Genomic DNA, 18,828 nt, shown 5'->3' on the forward strand with positions numbered 1-18,828 from the left:
ACCTCGAACATTTTAGTGTTCGCTCATCTCTATCCAGAATAGCTTCCTGACATTTCAGAAGTTTGGTGATGATGGTAGAAATTGCTTTCACATGTTCCATTTCGGTGCAGCATTTTGTTCAGTTTTTGAAGCTAATGTCAAGAGTTGAAAGGTCGATTGTAGAACAATCATTGAATGTACAATCATCTGTTACCATTTGATTTGCAGACACAGTTATACACATTATAGCCTATATAGGTGGCCATTCAAATTGACCACACCTATCCAGTGACAGCGGGAAAAGGATGAATGATCCTTCTGTGAACGTTTCAAAGAAAGCCCTTCCATCTGACATAAGTTTCAAGCAAGACAACCATCCTTCCAGTTGACAATGTGACATCAGTCACCTAATAACAATTTCACTAGAAGAATATTCTGTAATTATGGTTGAGGACTGAACTAGAGTATATTGGTATAACAGACTCTCTTTGAGCTACAAATATAATTTTATACATAATGTATAATAATGTTGATAATTAAGTATAAGTACTGTTGCCTATCAAGAACGTAGCCTGAACACCTAGTGCCTCTATGGTTATTCAGTAATGCGAACACAAAAAGTTGAAACAGAACTCTACCCAAGAGCATTACTGCAAATACCTGCTGTATATAAAGTACAGACAGGGGTGTATGCTAGGCATAATATGGCTGAAATACACTTGACCTTAATTTATGGGGGGCTAGGGACCGAAAACAGGCAAGTCAATGTATGTAGAGGGAAATACCTAATAGAGTTCTCCTTGTCGTTGGCAGAAGGGCTGAAATACAGTTTGATCAAAATGTAAAAACCAAGAACTTTCCTGTACTTTTACAGTAGGTATTTGCAGTAACGCTTTTGGTGCTAGCTGAGTGTTGTTGTATCTTATTGTGTTCGCATTTGTTCTGCAGCCACATCAACATGCACCAGCATTTCTTGTTCACATTGTTTGGCAGCACTTACCGTTTTTTGTTTCTTGCATTGTGGTTCAGTAATTTCTTCAGGGAACTGAACATGTGCATAGATTCTGAAATATGTACAGTTTTTTGTTATATTCTTAGCTCTGACATGATGATTGTTCTAGATCAAGACAGCCTACACCCTTCAGAAGTAGACACCTCATCTTACATTACAGCACGTCACTTCCTGCTGAGATTTATTACATTTTTTAAATAAATAAATATATATATATATATATATATATATATATATATATATATATATAACAAATATATAGACCCTATTGTATTTGATTGCTTTCATGATATAGCCTGTATGCAACAGTACAATTAAATTTAAAGGGATCCTATCACTCAGACATGATTTTTTTCTAAGTACCACATCGGAATAGCCTTAAGAGAGGCTATTCGACTCCTACCTTTCGTCGTCTTCTCCGTGCTGCCGATCGCACAGTATTGGAAGCGGCCATTTTCTCGTGGCCTGTGGGCATGCGCAGTCTGCTCTGCCCGAGGCCTTAGAAGTTACAAGCCACCGCTGGAAGAGGAGGCTGAAGTTGACGTTGCTGGAGAGAGTTCTCTCGCAGCATTGGGGACGCCCCCAGTGCTGTCTGAGCAATGGGTCCCGCCCCCAGTGCTGCAAGAGAGCTCATTAGCATACCAACAAGAACCGGGATTGTAGGCGAACGACGGCGTGGAGAAGACGACGAAAGGTAGGAGACGAATAGCCTTTCTTCAGGCTATTCCGATGTGGTACTTAGAAAAAAATCATGTCTGAGTGATAGGATTGCTTTAAGGGGGACCTGTTTTACATAGAGGGGTGGATAGGCAGTTGAACTACTTATTTTTGAGGGACTTTCTAGTACCATCTGTCAAACAGACTGTAGCCCTTTCATATGCCTCTTTTTATTCTGTTTTCCAGTACTTTAAAATTATCAGTTCCGAATGTGCCCCTCAATGGGTTTTCTGGTAAAAAAAAAAAAAAGTTTTTTTTCCCTCAAAATGGTCTGTTAGTGTTATTAATGGGTTAATAAATTCACCCAAATACCTTTAGCAGTGTTTTGAGGGATTTTTGGGTGTCTCTAGGAGCTCCTGTTATCTTCTTCATTTGTTTATGTGGTGCAGCTTCCTGCTATGTAACTTCCACGCTAGCTCCCACTCACCTCACTTATCTCCCTCCCTGTCTCTCTAGCTATCCCACCTACTACTAGCCTTTCCCAGCTAACTCATCCCACCCCTTCACCCCATTATACTTACCCCTCTTGCTTCCAGACTTCCTCCTGTGGGGCCGGCCCTCCCCTCCCTCTTTTCTGATTCTGCAGGTGCAATAGTCCCAGCGCTGCTCTGTGCTCTGCAGCCAATAATCCACCTCTGCTGCGCAAGTATGGGAGCTGCTCGCAAGCCTGCGCAGTAGAGGTGGCTTTTCGGTTGCAGAGCACAGAGCAGCGCTGGGACCATTGCACGCCGGCAGGCAGAAAAGAGGGAGGAGCTGTCGCACAGGAGGAAGTCTGGAACAAAGAGAGGTAAGTATAATGGGGGGGGGGGGGGCATGGTAGTGACGAGGGTGGTTAGAGTAGTGTAGGAATTAGCTTTTATCCTGGACAACCCCTTTAAGTTCAGGATTTGCTTTTTCACAGTGTTGTATTGAAATAGAAACATTTCCCATTATTGCTTATTATCAATTTAACAAACTGCTTGCCCAAGTGTACCTGGACTAGACACGATTGAATTTGTTGTCAAGAGATATGTGCATTGAAGTCTTCTTAAAAGCATCATATCTCATTGCTAAGCAGTAATTGATCTGCTTCTGAATCTTTGTACAGTACAATAATCACTGGAGCTTATCTTGTGGCTGGATCTCAGGAAAGCTTATATGGTATTTAGGGTAGCCAAAGTCGGCTGAGGAAACATCCAGTGTCTAAATGGATTGCTGTGATGAAGAGCACTAAAGGTTTTTTCTAGGGGATTTCAGTTATACTCAGACAATTGGGAATGTGTATCTGTAATAATTTAGTCATTACTTTCCCAAGACAGTCCTTCCAAATATGGAACTTATTGAGCTTTTTCTGGTTGTGTAGAATAGTAAAGAAATAGTAACCCTTTAGTGACCTTTGTTATCTGCAATGTTCAGCTATATTCAGATATAGGTTCACTGCTGCAGTATTAATAAGGTAGTAGACTGGTGACAAAAAAGTATTATACATTGGTAAATTGGTAGGCAACATAGACACTAAATGTGCTCCTGCTATTTGGGAAAAACAGACCGATTTACTAAAGCCGGCACTTTGTACTCTTGTCTTTAACCCTTTTTTACACTGGCTAGAGATGTGCTGGTGCGTCTGGTGCACCATAAAGCTTAGTTCACACGGGGAGGCGTACGGGCGAATTTTGGCCATATTCTGACGTGGGAAGCCGCGTCAGAATATGGCCAAAATCCGCCTGCCGCAACTTCCAACAGTCGCGGCACTCTGGTCCGGCGTAGGCCCAAATGAATGGGCCTAGTCTGGAGCGTGCTGTCACGAGGCAGACGTCGCACTGAATCAGCCGTGGATTCCACCTGAAGAAAGGGCAGCTTGCTTCTTTTTTCCGCTAGCGGAAAAAATACACTAGCAGTCTCCATAGACCACCATTGTGAGGGGACGGATTATGATGTGGATTCTGCGCCATAATCTGCCCCCTCTGTGACCGTGTGCTCGGGCTATAATTGAATTCTGTAAATCACAAGTTTTTCTGACTTGATCCCCTTCTTACAGAAGTAGTGAGTGTGGCACAGAGTTGTAACATTTTCATTCCCTGGGGTGCACAAAAAATTGCAACTCTTGTAGCTATGATACATCAGCCCACAGTGTTTTGATACCCTTTTACTTTTTTTTTTTTTTTTTTTTTTCCACATCTGTAGATTTTGTATTGTAGTCCATGAACGGTCGGCATCTGGTTATAAAATGCCAGTCGTAATAAATGCTCCCCAGTGAAGGAGATGCAGCACTAAACCAGCCCTTCAGCCCATTCACCTGCCACCAATCCTAAATGGTGGCATATCCTAGCGATATTCCATCACTTTTATAAGATGAGAAATAACCCTTTGGCCTGAGTCTGATTTAATAGATCAGTTTTACTGAGCATGTTCAAATCTATCATTCTATTCAGTGACTATTTCATTGAGATGCTCAAACCACTAATTTGACTAGATATGCTTCCATTATGAATATAGATCTTATACAGTGGGGCAAAAAAGTATTTAGTCAGTCACCAATAGTGCAAGTTCCACCACTTAAAAAGATGAGAGGCGTCTGTAATTTACATCATAGGTAGACCTCAACTATGAGAGACAAAATGAGAAAACAAATCCAGAAAATCACATTGTCTGATTTTGTAAGAATTTATTTGCAAATTATGGTGGAAAATAAGTATTTGGTCACCTACAAACAATCAAGATTTCTGGCTCTCACAGACCTGTAACTTCTTCTTTAAGAGTCCTCTTTCCTCCACTCATTACCTGTAGTAATGGCACCTGTTTAAACTTATCAGTATAAAAAGACACCTGTGCACACCCTCAAACAGTCAGACTCCAAACTCCACTATGGTGAAGACCAAAGAGCTGTCAAAGGACACCAGAAAAAAAATTGTAGCCCTGCACCAGGCTGGGAAGACAGAATCTGCAATAGGCAACCAGCTTGGATTGAAGAAATCAACTGTGGGAGCAATAATTAGAAAATGGAAGACATACAAGACCACTGATAATCTCCCTCGATCTGGGGCTCCACGCAAAATCTCACCCCGTGGGGTCAAAATGATCACAAGAATGGTGAGCAAAAATCCCAGAACCACGCGGGGGGACCTAGTGAATGAACTGCAGAGAGCTGGGACCAATGTAACAAAGCCTACCATCAGTAACACACTACGCCGCCAGGGACTCAGATCCTGCAGTGCCAGACGTGTCCTACTGCTTAAGCCAGTACATGTCCAGGCCCATCTGAAGTTTGCTAGAGAGCATTTGGATGATCCAGAAGAGTATTGGGAGAATGTCCTATGGTCTGATGAAACCAAACTGGAACTGTTTGGTAGAAACAACGTTTCGTGTTTGGAGGAAAAAGAATACTGAGTTGCATCCATCAAACACCATACCTACTGTAAAGCATGGGGGTGGAAACATCATGCTTTGGGGCTGTTTCTCTGCAAAGGGGCCAGGACGACTGATCCGGGTACATGAAAGAATGAATGGGGCCATGTATCGTGAGATTTTGAGTGCAAACCTCCTTCCATCAGCAAGGGCATTGAAGATGAAACGTGGCTGGGTCTTTCAACATGACAATGATCCAAAGCACACCGCCAGGGCAACGAAGGAGTGGCTTTGTAAGAAGCATTTCAAGATCCTGGAGTGGCCTAGCCAGTCTCTAGATCTCAACCCTATAGAAAACCTTTGGAGGGAGTTGAAAGTCCGTGTTGCCAAGCGACAGCCCCAAAACGTCACTGCTCTAGAGGAGATCTGCATGGAGGAATGGGCCAACATACCAACAACAGTGTGTGCCAACCTTGTGAAGACTTACAGAAAACGTTTGACCTCTGTCATTGCCAACAAAGGATATATAACAAAGTATTGAGATGAAATTTTGTTACTGACCAAATACTTATTTTCCACCATAATTTGCAAATAAATTCTTACAAAATCAGACAATGTGATTTTCTGGATTTGTTTTCTCATTTTGTCTCTCATAGTTGAGGTCTACCTATGATGTAAATTACAGACGCCTCTCATCTTTTTAAGTGGTGGAACTTGCACTATTGGTGACTGACTAAATACTTTTTTGCCCCACTGTATATAGCAATGTGAATTTTTGTAATGTTACACAAGTACATTTTTACATTTATACAATTCAATTTTATTCTTTAATTTTTATCACAGGAATTTTACACTAGCAAAGATGGGACTCTCATACCAATGTTTATTGTCCATAAAAGGGGTATTGCATTGGATGGTTGTCACCCTGCCTTTCTTTATGGCTATGGTGGTTTCAACATATCGATCTCCCCAAGTTACAGGTAAGAGTTTGCATTGATGTGTGAATGCTGAGAATACAGAAAAAATTGGTGTGGTGCCCAGATGCTAATGTATGCTTTATTCCACTTCACTTTAAAGTGAACCAAGAAGACACTAGCTGGCTATGCACATTAGATTTGTGCCGACTAAAATGGCCAGTTCTGGCAGGTAGATGGGTACAGTATTTCAATGCCATACCAACAGCAGGCTTTAGTTTATCAATAGCTGATTGGTCATACTGCCTATTTTTCTGCCAGCTGAAAATATCAATGTTTGATATCATCAGCTGCATTTGGCAATTCATGTACCAATTTGTGAAAACTCACTGCCTATTGTTTTGTAAACGAAACTTCCACCTGATCGTTAATGTTGATCCCATTATTGATTGGCAAGTCGCCTGACAGTGGGCCGGAATCTAATGTGTATGGCCAGTTTTCAGGTTTAAAGAATATATTTGGGTTGTCTAGCTACACTGTTGAGACTACTATCCTGATCTCTATTGGATCATTGAGTAGCACATACTAAGTCATGTACCCTTAATGCAATATATAGTTACATAGTTATTTGCATAAACAAATCCAGGGAAATGCCTATTATCTATTGAGCAGTTTGTTAGCATTTGTTAATTTCCTCTTCATTAAAGGGGTATTCCCACGTCGCATACTCACCAGTCTTCGCTGCTATAAAATCTTCTTTCTTCCTGCTTTGTTGCGTCATTGGTGGGCGGGGTTACATATGCAAAGCCAGCGGCGAGATGACGTCGCTTCTATGCCGCTGGCCCTGCGTGCGCGCTCATAGATGGTGAGACCAGTCAGTTCCCCAGCCTTCACAATGCCAATACAGACCCGGCATCCGCCTTTCTATTACAGCGGATGCTGGGTCTGTATTGGCGGCCCCTTTGCCGGGTTAGACGCCGGCACAGGTGCCTGCGACATCGCTACGCTCCTGCCCTGCATGAAGCCAGCAGGACTAATTTAGGAAAAAGACAAGTTCTTAATTTGCATACATATGTATTATTTTTGTCCGTCTACTTGCAGTGTTTCCAGGTTGATCTTCGTAAGGCATTTAGGTGGCATTCTAGCTATTGCAAATATCAGAGGTGGAGGAGAGTATGGCGAAACCTGGCATAAAGGTTAGTATTACTTTGTTGTCTGTCACTTGCTTAATTGGATTAATCTCTTTCCATATAGCCTATTGGAGGAGACAGATTTCACAAAGAAGATTTTCCTGGTGAGGAATCCTGTAACAGCCAAACTGCAATAAAAATAGATTTTTTCAGTTGCTCTCCAATTTTAGTATATATTGTTTTCTGTGTGTTTCATGTAGTTCAACCGCTAGTTAGCCAATATATACGAATTATTGTATAAAACCTGTATGAAAAGATGACTTTTTATGGACCTTGTCTTGTACCCTAGTGAACAATCATGTTTGAACAGAATCTGACTAACATGCAATTGTCCAAAATGTCTTGGTATACTGAAACATTAAGATCACTGGACCTAAGGAACCTAGACCAACCCTTGTAAAACCATCCATAGCATTATGCCTCCTCCTTCACATTTTACAGTTGACACAATACATTCATGCAAGTAACATTCTTTTGTCATTTGCCGGGCCCAGACTCATCCTTCATGCTGCCCACTAGTGTTATTCTTCACTCCATAGAGAACATTTCCACTGCTTTAGAGTCCATTGGTGGCAGGCAGCTGTTCAGCCATGGAAACCCATACTACGAATCTCCTGGCACAGTTTTTGTGCTGATTGTAATGAGAGAGGAGATTTTTAACTCTATAGTTATGGAATCAGCAGAGTCTTGCCGACTTGTCAACTCAGTACTTGTGGACCCCACTGTGTAGTGTTACGTCGTCTTCCATTTTATGTCTGAGTTGTTCCCATTTTTTTAGTAATACTACTGGAGTAGCTAAAAGGGATGAAATCCTATTTCAATACCATGCTGGAATTCAGTGAGCTGTTTAGAACAAGAAATGTTGATATTGGTTTTTTTTTTAAAGATTGTTTTTTTTATTTGTGCCATATACTGTATGACTCTCAGATCTCCTTATTTTCACCCAGATGGTACAATTAACCTTTTCCACATTTATTCATGCATATTCTCCTCCATTTTGATTGTGCTTTCTTATTTAACATGAATTCACTGGTGTATATTATATTTGTTTTCTGGAGCATCAGAGAAACAACCGATTTGCATGGATTAACCTTTCAGTTCTTAATTCATTGGACAACTGCATTTATTTATTTTTCTCCATTGATCTTTATTGACATTCTTCTTGACTAGCCTCAAAAAAAGCTTCTTGACTTTATTTCTAGAATGATGTGTCTGACTTGTAAAGTTTACAGTGCATTGCCCATCCCTAACATTTCTAAATGAAGTACAGGATGATCTTAGACCTTTGACATAAGTATGTAATTAAAGTGTTTCTCCACTTACAACATTTTTTCCTTTTAAAGCTGGTATCATGGGTAAGAAGCAAAATTGCTTTGATGACTTCCAATGTGCAGCTGAATATTTAGTGAAGAAAGGGTACTCTTCTCCAGAGAAAATCACCATCAACGGAGGATCAAATGGTGGCCTTTTAGTTGGTATGTAGTTATATGTTCTCTTTGCCTTCCCCTTATTATTGTTATTTTATACCATATCTACATTATCTATAAATCTCTCTTCATGTAATGTGAAGTCTGCATGATTGTTGGTAGTACTGTTACCTTGGGTTTCATTTGATACTTTGTTGTCATTTCAAAATCCAAATAAGCAGATCATATCAGATGATCCTTTGAAGTCTGTGGTTGATATTTGTTGTCAGTAATACATTACATTAGATAACGCATATGATATGTACATTATATTGGCTGTGCTCATTTGAATTGGACTGAGGTGCTACATGGCCCTGTGACTAAAGGACATGACATCAATGACCTGAGAAGGAGTAGAGGAGCTCACCCAAGTGCTGCAAGGTCATTAAACAGCTGATTGACAAAGTAGTTGTATGTCAGGATATACCAATCTAATACTGATGGTCTATCGTAAGGATAGGTGATCAGGACCCTAGTCCTAGAAAACACCATTACTTTTACTTAACTTTGAGTCATAACATTAAAAAGTAGCAATGGTTTGTGGGTAAAGATATAAGTCTGCAGCAAGCTATCCGATGAACGTTACATATTCTATATCTGTGTGTGTGTAGAGAGAGATAGATAGATAGGATATACAGAAATACTGTGTGTTATATATATATATATATATATATATATATATATATATATATATATATTGTATTCTGTCTCTGCTGGACACAGAAAAAATCTCCTTCTTGATCTTGCTGAATAGTTCAGGGCTCGAGACTTCCCACTGATCCGGCCTGTTTATCTGCCACAGGGAAAGGAAAATGAAGAGGCATATGAGGAAGATGTCCGCCTCAAATTCTTCTCCAATTTTCGTAGTATGAACAAACCCTTGCAGTAATAATGTACTATGATGTTTATTCTGAATAAAACAATTCACAATGATGCGATAGATAGATAGGATATAGATAGATAGATAGATAGATAGATAGATAGATAGATAGATAGATAGATAGATAGATAGATATGATATACAGAAATACTGTGTGTGTATATACATATATATACCCATGTATGTATTGCAGATAGTTCATACTTAAAAATGGGCTAATTCTGTAGAGAAAAGACCTATATTTTTCTGTAGGACAGAATTACTTGCCATCATAGCAGCTGACCTACACATGTTTCCAGATCTGACATTCAACGCACAGATTTTTCTATCTTTAGGAGACAAGCTCAAGGATCCTTGTACTCCCTCTAGGTTTCCTTTCCATTGTTCTGTCCTTTATCAGTAATATACAAGGGTATAGATTGGCCTTTTCATTTCATGTCAAATATGGCCTGGATACTCACATTCCTAATACACAAAAGCAAATAAGCTCTGCGAATACCTGGTTTTTCTTCTACTCCTTAAAAGAAAGCCGTACATGTTGGCGATCTGTGGAAGTTTTTCTCATAAGCACAGATTCATTCTTCTTGTTTTTCTTTTAATAAGAATATAAAGGACTATTAAAGCTATCACCATAAAATCTGTGGTGTTAATACAGTGTAAAATGATCCCAACATTACATCCCTAGTAATGATTTTGAGCTCATTTGTTTCACTAGTCACAAAATCTCCTAAATCCATACCCATGACACAGAAGGGGCTAAACTTTGCAACAGTAAAGTGGGCATTAAAGGGATATTACAATTGCTTACATTGTGGGTATATAGTCTGCCATTAGGATACGCTGTAAGTTTCTCACAAATGCAAGTCTCACCTCTGTAATCTGCTTCAGTACCTAAAATGGGCAGAATGTATGTTTTTTTTTTTTTTTGGGGGGGGGGGGGTTCTAAACAGATAATGTTTTATTTTCATGTTTTTAATCTATATACTAGACATATGGCGAAGTGTCAATAAGAAAGCTTATAAGGAATAGATTATACATGTTATAGTTATCAAGCCATTTATACAATTAGTTACACAAGACCAGCAAATAAAATTTGGTTCCTAACCAGCTCTAGAGAGGCTAGCCCAAATTTATCTTGCTCCTGCCATTGTTTGGATTCAGTGGGTCCCATTTCTCCTTCCAATTGAACCTTTCCCATCTGAGAAAGTTATCCGCTATTCATAGGACAGGGGACAACTCTAGAGATCAAACAAAAGATCCTGTTCTCCTTATGGGAGATCTGAGCGGTTGGATGCCCATCAGTCCTATGGATAGTAGTTAACTTTCTTAGACTGCAACTGAAATTAAAGTGTTTTTGCCATCTATTATAAAATTTGCCCAGTAGATCTGATGGGGAAGTTTAAGGTGAGTTTGAAATGATCCCAATTCATTTGCACTTAACAATTTTTCACAAATGTATCTGAAAGTTGCATACGGATAATGAGTTATGGATTATCTGATGGAAAGTGCTAACCTGAAGCATTTGTCTTAATGCATGATTTATGAGGCGCCTGAATGTATAAAATGGGTGATAATATTATTTTACAGCTGCGTGTGCTAACCAGAGACCGGAGCTCTTCGGATGTGCCATTGCGCAGGTTGGGGTAATGGACATGTTGAAGTTCCACAAGTTCACTATTGGTCATGCCTGGACAACAGACTATGGCTGCTCCGACAATAAAGAACACTTTGACTGGCTATACAAGTAAGGGTCACATATTCCATTGTATTTGACATAAATAAGGGCCCTTTCACACTAACAATTTTACTGTCCCAGTACTTGAAAAAAACAGCACATAGACCCACATTGAGTGGAGTAATTCACGTACCAGTTTTTTGTGGGGGGTTCACTGACCGTGAGACACAGAGAAAAAAAAAACATGGCATGCACTATTTTTTTTTTTCTTTTTTTCGCTTTTTCTCTACTCATTTCAGCCCTGCAGGTCTGTGAAAACAACTAAACGCAGATGTTATCCTTGTACTTTCCATGTTTCATCTGTTTTTAACAGATTCGTTGCTTGGGAATGCTGAAAATAAAAAAAGATAGATAGCATCCCTTTTGTAGCCTGCAAAATGGATAGTTTGTGTGAGAGCAGCTCAATTGTAAGTTATTAGGCTCATAAATTCTTTTGTGGTAGACTAGATTGGTTATTTCACATTCCTTCATGATTCAGAGTAGAAAGCTATGGTAAGTGTTTTGTATAGTCCATGTTATATAATGTAACAAGAGAAATAAAAAGCCTAGCAAGACATAAGTTTCTGAACTACAGATGTCACCCTTCCCTTACCTCTTGGCTCCAGATATCCTAGGATGAGTGGCACAACATGGCTTGGGTCCCATCGTAACTAGCCATGTTTGTGTATTTTGTAGCATCTTCAATCTGGAGTATTCAAATGTAGCTTACAGATGGCCAGACATTCTCATCTCTTTATTGATAGAAGATATATAGTTTTTCAGTTTTTTGTTGCAACAGTAAGAGTAAAATCCACATCCTGTCGCTGCCATGGTTGACTTTTGGTAAGATGTCCTCGCCTTGTTTTCATAAACTGCAGACGCAGGGTCCATTAGTCCAAAGAGTTTGTGACTCCACAGAACATTTTGCAAAGCTTGGAGATTACCCAAGTGTTGATGTGAGATGAACATGAAGGTTAATCTTGAGTAGCAGTGTTATACAGGTTTTTACTGTTCCATAAATGCCATTTATTAATATTATATGCATTATCTTATTAGGTGAAGTGAACAATGAGGCAGACTTATTATGCTTGGTATGCCAGTTTTATGGTGTAAAAAGTCTCAATTGTTTGTGCAAATCATCGTTCTGCACAAAAAAATTGCAACTTTTTTTGTACTTCTGTGTTGCCTTTACCATATCCCCAAAAGTGAGTGTGGCAATGGAAGGCAGAGTGTGGAGCCATCAGCGCTACCAGACATATCATTATTTACGCCAGTGATGTGATAGCATACATTTCTCCTCTTTGGTACACAGCTCAGTGGAAGGCGCGCAGCCTGTAATAGAACTAATGTAATGATGAGCCTGTCCTACTAATAGATTGCTGCCTCCAGTTATAATGTGGCAGATGTCGGGGAAGGGTTAAATATCCCATATCTCCTGTACTATTAATGCAGATGTTGGGGAGGGGTTAAATGGCCATATATTTAGGCAGGCATATGTGATGATGAAACCAGTATTATGTAGGCCGGCTAGCACACACCTTGTATTTTAGTATGTAGTAGCATAATTCTCATCATGTGTGCTCTCATTACAGATACTCACCACTTCATAACATTAAGGTTCCAGAAGGAGATGGGAAACAATATCCAGCAATGTTGCTGCTCACGGCTGACCATGACGACAGAGTTGTTCCTTTACACTCTTTGAAATTTATCGCTACTCTGCAATATATTGTCGGCCAAAGTACAAAGCAAACCAACCCTCTCCTTATCCATGTGGATACCAAAGCTGGCCACGGGGCAGGGAAGCCTACAGCTAAAGTGATTGAGGAAGTCTCTGATATGTTTGCTTTCATTGCACAATGCCTAAATCTCAGTTGGGTTGAATAAGGAAAACTGAATGGATTTAATTTTTAACACAAGGGCTTTTCTGTCACTTGACAAACTTCAGTGTATTCCTTTTTGAGATTAATTTCCTTTCATCAATTTACATGTATCCCTGTTACTTGAGTTATACTGTATGAGAAATTGAGATGGCCTTTTCTTGATCAGACTATGAAACGTGTATCTTTTCATGTGATATGTTTTGAAGGTTCCGCCCTTCAAGTACCTTAAAGAGTGACTGACGTGACATTGCACACTAGTACTGAGCAGGTTAACTTGAATCTGAGACACCCTGTTTCTCCAAAAATAAGCCCTACTCCAAAAAATAAGCCGTAGCTTGATTTTGCAGGGTTTTTGGAGTAGGCTTCAAATATAAACCCTATTCCAAAAATAAGCCCTAGTTAAAGTCAGAGCCTCCAGTCCAAGGTTATGTCACTAAGAGTAGAAGACAAAGAATAGACATACCGTCACTCACAACCATCTTGGACAAGTACCCTGCTACCTCCTGCCACAGCAGGGCAAAATCCACTCACTCACTCCCGAGTCCTGTTTCCTGAGTCCCGCCTTCCACCAGTTACTGTGCTGTGGATTTGTCTACCTAAGTGACCAAACATCAGGTGCCACTGCTGCTCACTCTCGCAGACCTAGCCAAACCATTACAATACCTTTCCCTTAATGTGAAGAAGAAGAGATGGAGCGAACATGGTGCCACCACCACAGAAAGTATTGAGAGTGCCAGTAACTTTAAGACTCACTGACTCTGCACCATCAATTGTGAAGGTAAATTAACCTTAACCATTTTACAAGATTCGTCCAGAAAAAAATCTGATTTGCACCAGTGCCTAAAAAATAAGACCTAAACCAAAAATAAGCCTTGACCCCTTTTTTAGAGAAAAAGTAATATAAGACCCCGTCTTATTTTCGGAGAAACATGGTAAGTCAATAACTAAAACTGTCTCTTCAACTTTGGCTTTCTGTACCTGCTCACTACTCCTCCTCCCCTTTCAATAGACTTCTGTGGGTGGTCTCTATAACCTGATCTTTTAGTAAGTTCCTGACCTGTATTCATTGAAGATGGATTTGAGGAGTGAATTGAGGGTGGGAGGTTGAGTTCTGGGGAACATGGCAGAAGTCTGATAAGTGAAGATAGAGGCATTTATCTGACATTTTTGCTTGTCTATTGGGTTATGAAAATAATGGAAACGATGGTCACTCTTTAAGAATACTTCATCCACGGCATATGAGAAGTTGTAAATGTTTGGTACAAATCAAATAAATATTTACCTCCACTTTGTTGTTCTCTTGTATCTATATACATAATATGTCCCCACGGTTTATGCTTTATGTTACATTATAGGTTAAATACCCTGTAAATCCACTCTATTCACTATTGTAAGGTATGAGCTTTATTTGTAGTGGTTATATAGTAGTATGGGTTCAATGCTAATTCTGTGGGTCAAGGTGTTTGCTAATATTTTGAAATTATTATATAGAATTCCACTTAATGAAAAAAAAAACTACTAGTCAATAGGGTTGAGCTACCCCAGAGACTGTCTGTGGGCAAGGTGGTACCATTTCCTAATCTTCCCAATTTCATCTTTTACAACCTCTCTGAAGAGGAGCTGGTGGCTCTTATGACATGTCCGTTTTAGTAAATTCTTCTTTTCCTGTTAAAATCCAAAGCATCTTTTATTACAACTTAGCATAATGCTGTCTCATAGAAAATAATATATACATTGATAACTGGGTGTTCGCAGTCAGAAGTGCGCCCCTCCACTTTCTGGCACTATCCAGTCACTGCTAATGATTTCAGACTATGGAGAGACACTGTTCTTTCGGCAAAGGGAATAGCAACACCCTGTTGTCAAAGTATGTATAAATATCTGTCAGGAATAACAGATACATTCTTGCATGAAATGAAATGTAATTTTAGGTTATATTTATGCAGAAATATAGAAAATTCTGAATGGTTCACAAACTTTCAAGCACCGCTGTAATTATATTATTGCACATTTTGTGACATTTGGACCTTTGATATAAACATATAGTTTGTTCTGTACATGCATATATAGATATACATTTAGAGATACGTAAACATATACATACGCACACAATTTTTCTTTACAGTATTTTTAGAACACTCTTCTCACATCTCTTTCCACACATGATGTGATGTGCCAAAATGCAGTGAAAGCTGCTAATACCGACTTATCTCCATGTACTATGTCATTACTAGTTATTTTAATTATATTCATTAGTAAAATGAAGGACTACTTTATCATGCAATTCAATGGTAAATCACTATTATTTTTTTTTAGGTGTTTATTATTGAAAAATATTTGCATCTCCCTGTTCCTATTTTATAGGACCCTTTTCAATTTAAATGGAGTGGGCAGAAGGGTTCTAGTATAATTCTTAGTTTTATCCCTGTTGCATTTGCTATCTGCTCCAAATTACCAAATAAAACCCAAAACAATTTGATGAGAATAATTCTGGTATACATTCACGGCGGAGAGCTTTCACATATAATGGATGGTAAGATTCTGGAATTAAGTAGTCATGTAGATAGTTCTCCTATATACTCAAACTTTCAGGTGCTGTTTATAGGCATAACTATGTTTAAAGGGATTCTACCATTAAAAATCTTTTTTCTGTGGCTAACATGTCGGAATAGCCTTTAGAAAGGCTATTCGTCTCTTACCTTTAGATGGGCTCTCCGCCGCGCCGTTCCTTAGTAATACCGGATTTTACCGGTATGTAAATTAGTTCTCTGGCAGCGATGGGGGCGGGCCCCAGCGCTGAAAATGCGATGAGGGCATCCCCACCGCTGCCTGAGAACAGGATCCTGCGCCGCCTCTGTCTTCTGCTGGATCCTCCCCTTCTTTCTTCGTCTTTCTTCTAACGCCTGCGCAGTTGGCTCTGCCACTGAGACACTAGTAGAGCCGACTGCGCATGCGCGCAATTGTGGGCTCGGGACTATGGCCGCGCATGCGCAGTCGGCTTTATAGTGTCAGAGCCGACAGAGGTGAAGCTGACTGTGTCATAGCAACCTGACGCCGGAGCTCGCTGTGCTTCATACAGGACACAGACAGCAGCACGAGAAGTGTGTGCAGGCAGCCAGCAGACACAGGAGCAGAGGAGAGAGAGACAAAGGTGAGAGCTACTACACGGGGGCCGATGTAGGGGGGGGGACTGAAGCTGGGGACCTGTGGACACCAACCTGGGGACACCTCCTCCCCCCTGGGACACCCCCTCCCCCCGCTGCTCTGATCTGTATGTGTAGTGTGGGGTGCAGCAGCCTCCTCCGCAATGTGTGTAGGCAGCGTGGTATAACTGCGGCTCCAGGACCCTGTGGGCGGCCGCTATCTTCCTCACTGTGTCCCTGGTGAATCGGCACGCCCACATTGAGCCCCCAACCTATGGTGCCGCAGTCCTGGCTCTATAGCCCGCCCACAGCCTGCCATGCACCAATAGGAGGAGCGTGGACAGAGCAGCGCTGGCAGAATGCCAGCTTCTACAGCCGATCCCGGAGGGGTGTTTGGAGGGTGACGGTGGCGATTTGGGGTGAGTGACCCATATTTAAAGTAGCCTATTGCACTTTCGTGGGAAATATGTAGGTGTGTGTGAAATTTCCCCAAAATCCATTCAGCCGTTTGGCTGATTGAGGAACAAATATACAAACACACAAACTCACAAACATTCACCTTTATAATATTAATAGGATAACCATCATTGTAATCTTGCCTGTGTTTGTAATGAGGTGACTGCTGCAAAAAAAGCCTTCAGAAAAGCAATTATCATCCTATCATTAGGCCCAGTGGCCAGAGTGAAAACTGCAGGATTTTAGGTTATTTTTGGTTATAGATATTGAAAATGAAATAAAAAAAAACAAAAACTGAATTTCTTAGAAATATGTTTGTCATTTTTTTTTATGACACCTTCCCTTTCATTACCAGCTGTACTGTATTACTGAAGACGTAGCTGAAGCAGATTAGCAGCATTATGCACACAGATTTCTGTGAATCTTCCCTGTTAATGTCTGGAGGGCGCTGTTCTCCATCATGGTATATGAATGTCATTAACTGGCATGTGCTTTCTATATGGATAAAGAAAAAAAAATATTTTATTTTTTAAAATAATAAACTGCAATAGTATTTGTCTATTATGTACATTTCTGACCCATTTACCTGGGTTATAATTTTCAAGGGTCTTTTTGCTTCCCTATAATTCATCTGGATCACATCTTACATTCTGAACATGGTGAAGAAACCATCAGTATATTTTCATACCACTGACTTTATAAACATGCAACTTCTCATCTTCTTATAGTGTGATGGCAGCAGCTTCAATCTAGAACACTCAATGATACCTTACTTTGCTTTTACAATATTTATGAGAAAAGTGTTCTGTGGTTTGTTTCCCAACTCACTAATGTAGTCACTCACATTATATATACTCTATACTGTGCGGGTGAAGTTTTACTACTTCCTGCAGTGTTACATTCATCCTCCAAAAATGGTAATAAATTCCAGCATGTTCAAAGTGTATGATATTGCGTATATATGGTGTGCGTGCAGATAGATAGAAAGAGATGGACATTAGAGATGAGCGAACAGTGTTCTATCGAACTCATGTTCGATCGGATATTAGGCTGTTCGGCATGTTCGAATCGAATCGAACACCGCGTGGTAAAGTGCGCCATTACTCGATTCCCCTCCCACCTTCCCTGGCGCCTTTTTTGCTCCAATAACAGCGCAGGGTAGGTGGGACAGGAACTACGACACCGGTGACGTTGAAAAAAGTAGGCAAAACCCATTGGCTGCCGAAAACATGTGACCTCTAATTTAAAAGAACAGCGCCGCCCAGCTTCGCGTCATTCTGAGCTTGCAATTCACCGAGGACGGAGGTTTCCGTCCAGCTAGCTAGGGCTTAGATTCTGGGTAGGCAGGGACAGGCTAGGATAGGAAGGAGAAGACAACCAACAGCTCTTGTAAGAGCTAAATTCCAGGGAGAAGCTTGTCAGTGTAACGTGGCACTGACGGGCTCAATCGCCGCAACCCAGCTTTCCCAGGATCCTGAATGGAATACACTGTCAGTGTATTCCCGTATACCCGATATATACCCCGATACCCGTTCCAACGGTGTGCCCCCCCACCTTCACCCCAGAAATACCCTGCAAGTCCCCTAGCAATAGAATTGGGGCTATATACACCCACAATTTTTACTACTGGTATACAGTGCCATTGTCTGACTGGGAATTCAAAGAATATATTGGGAATACAAATACCCTCATTTCTTGCTACTGCCATATAGTGCCAGTTTCTGACTGGTAATTCAAAGAATATATTGGGGTTACGTGCACCCACAATTTTTACTACTGGTATACAGTGCCATTGTCTGACTGGGAATTCAAAGAATATATTGGGAATACAAATACCCTCATTTCTTGCTACTGCCATATAGTGCCAGTGTCTGACTGGGAATTCAAAGAATATATTGGGGTTACGTGCACCCACAATTTTTACTACTGGTATACAGTGCCATTGTCTGACTGGGAATTCAAAGAGTATATTGGGAATACAAATACCCTCATTTCTTGCTACTGCCATATAGTGCCAGTTTCTGACTGGGAATTCAAAGAATATATTGGGGTTACGTGCACCCACAATTTTTACTACTGGTATACAGTGCCATTGTCTGACTGGGAATTCAAAGAATATATTGGGGTTATAAATACCCTCATTTCTTGCT

At 40.3% G+C, this 18,828-nt stretch overlaps 1 protein-coding gene across 1 annotated transcript in view; it reads left to right on the forward strand.

Moving 5' to 3' along the window:
- Window positions 1-14,447, forward strand: part of PREP (prolyl endopeptidase) — a 90,230-nt gene extending 75,783 nt beyond the window's left edge. Inside the window, exons 11-15 of the mRNA XM_075268145.1 lie at window positions 5,876-6,012; window positions 7,048-7,142; window positions 8,480-8,611; window positions 11,070-11,226; window positions 12,789-14,447. Coding sequence (XP_075124246.1) covers window positions 5,876-6,012; window positions 7,048-7,142; window positions 8,480-8,611; window positions 11,070-11,226; window positions 12,789-13,083 — 816 coding nt within the window. The 3' untranslated portion in view covers window positions 13,084-14,447. The remainder of the gene's footprint in view (window positions 1-5,875; window positions 6,013-7,047; window positions 7,143-8,479; window positions 8,612-11,069; window positions 11,227-12,788) is intronic.
- The last annotated feature ends 4,381 nt before the right edge of the window (window positions 14,448-18,828 follow it).

Source organism: Leptodactylus fuscus, chromosome 3 (assembly GCF_031893055.1).
Source record: "Leptodactylus fuscus isolate aLepFus1 chromosome 3, aLepFus1.hap2, whole genome shotgun sequence".
Lineage (NCBI taxonomy): Eukaryota > Metazoa > Chordata > Amphibia > Anura > Leptodactylidae > Leptodactylus > Leptodactylus fuscus.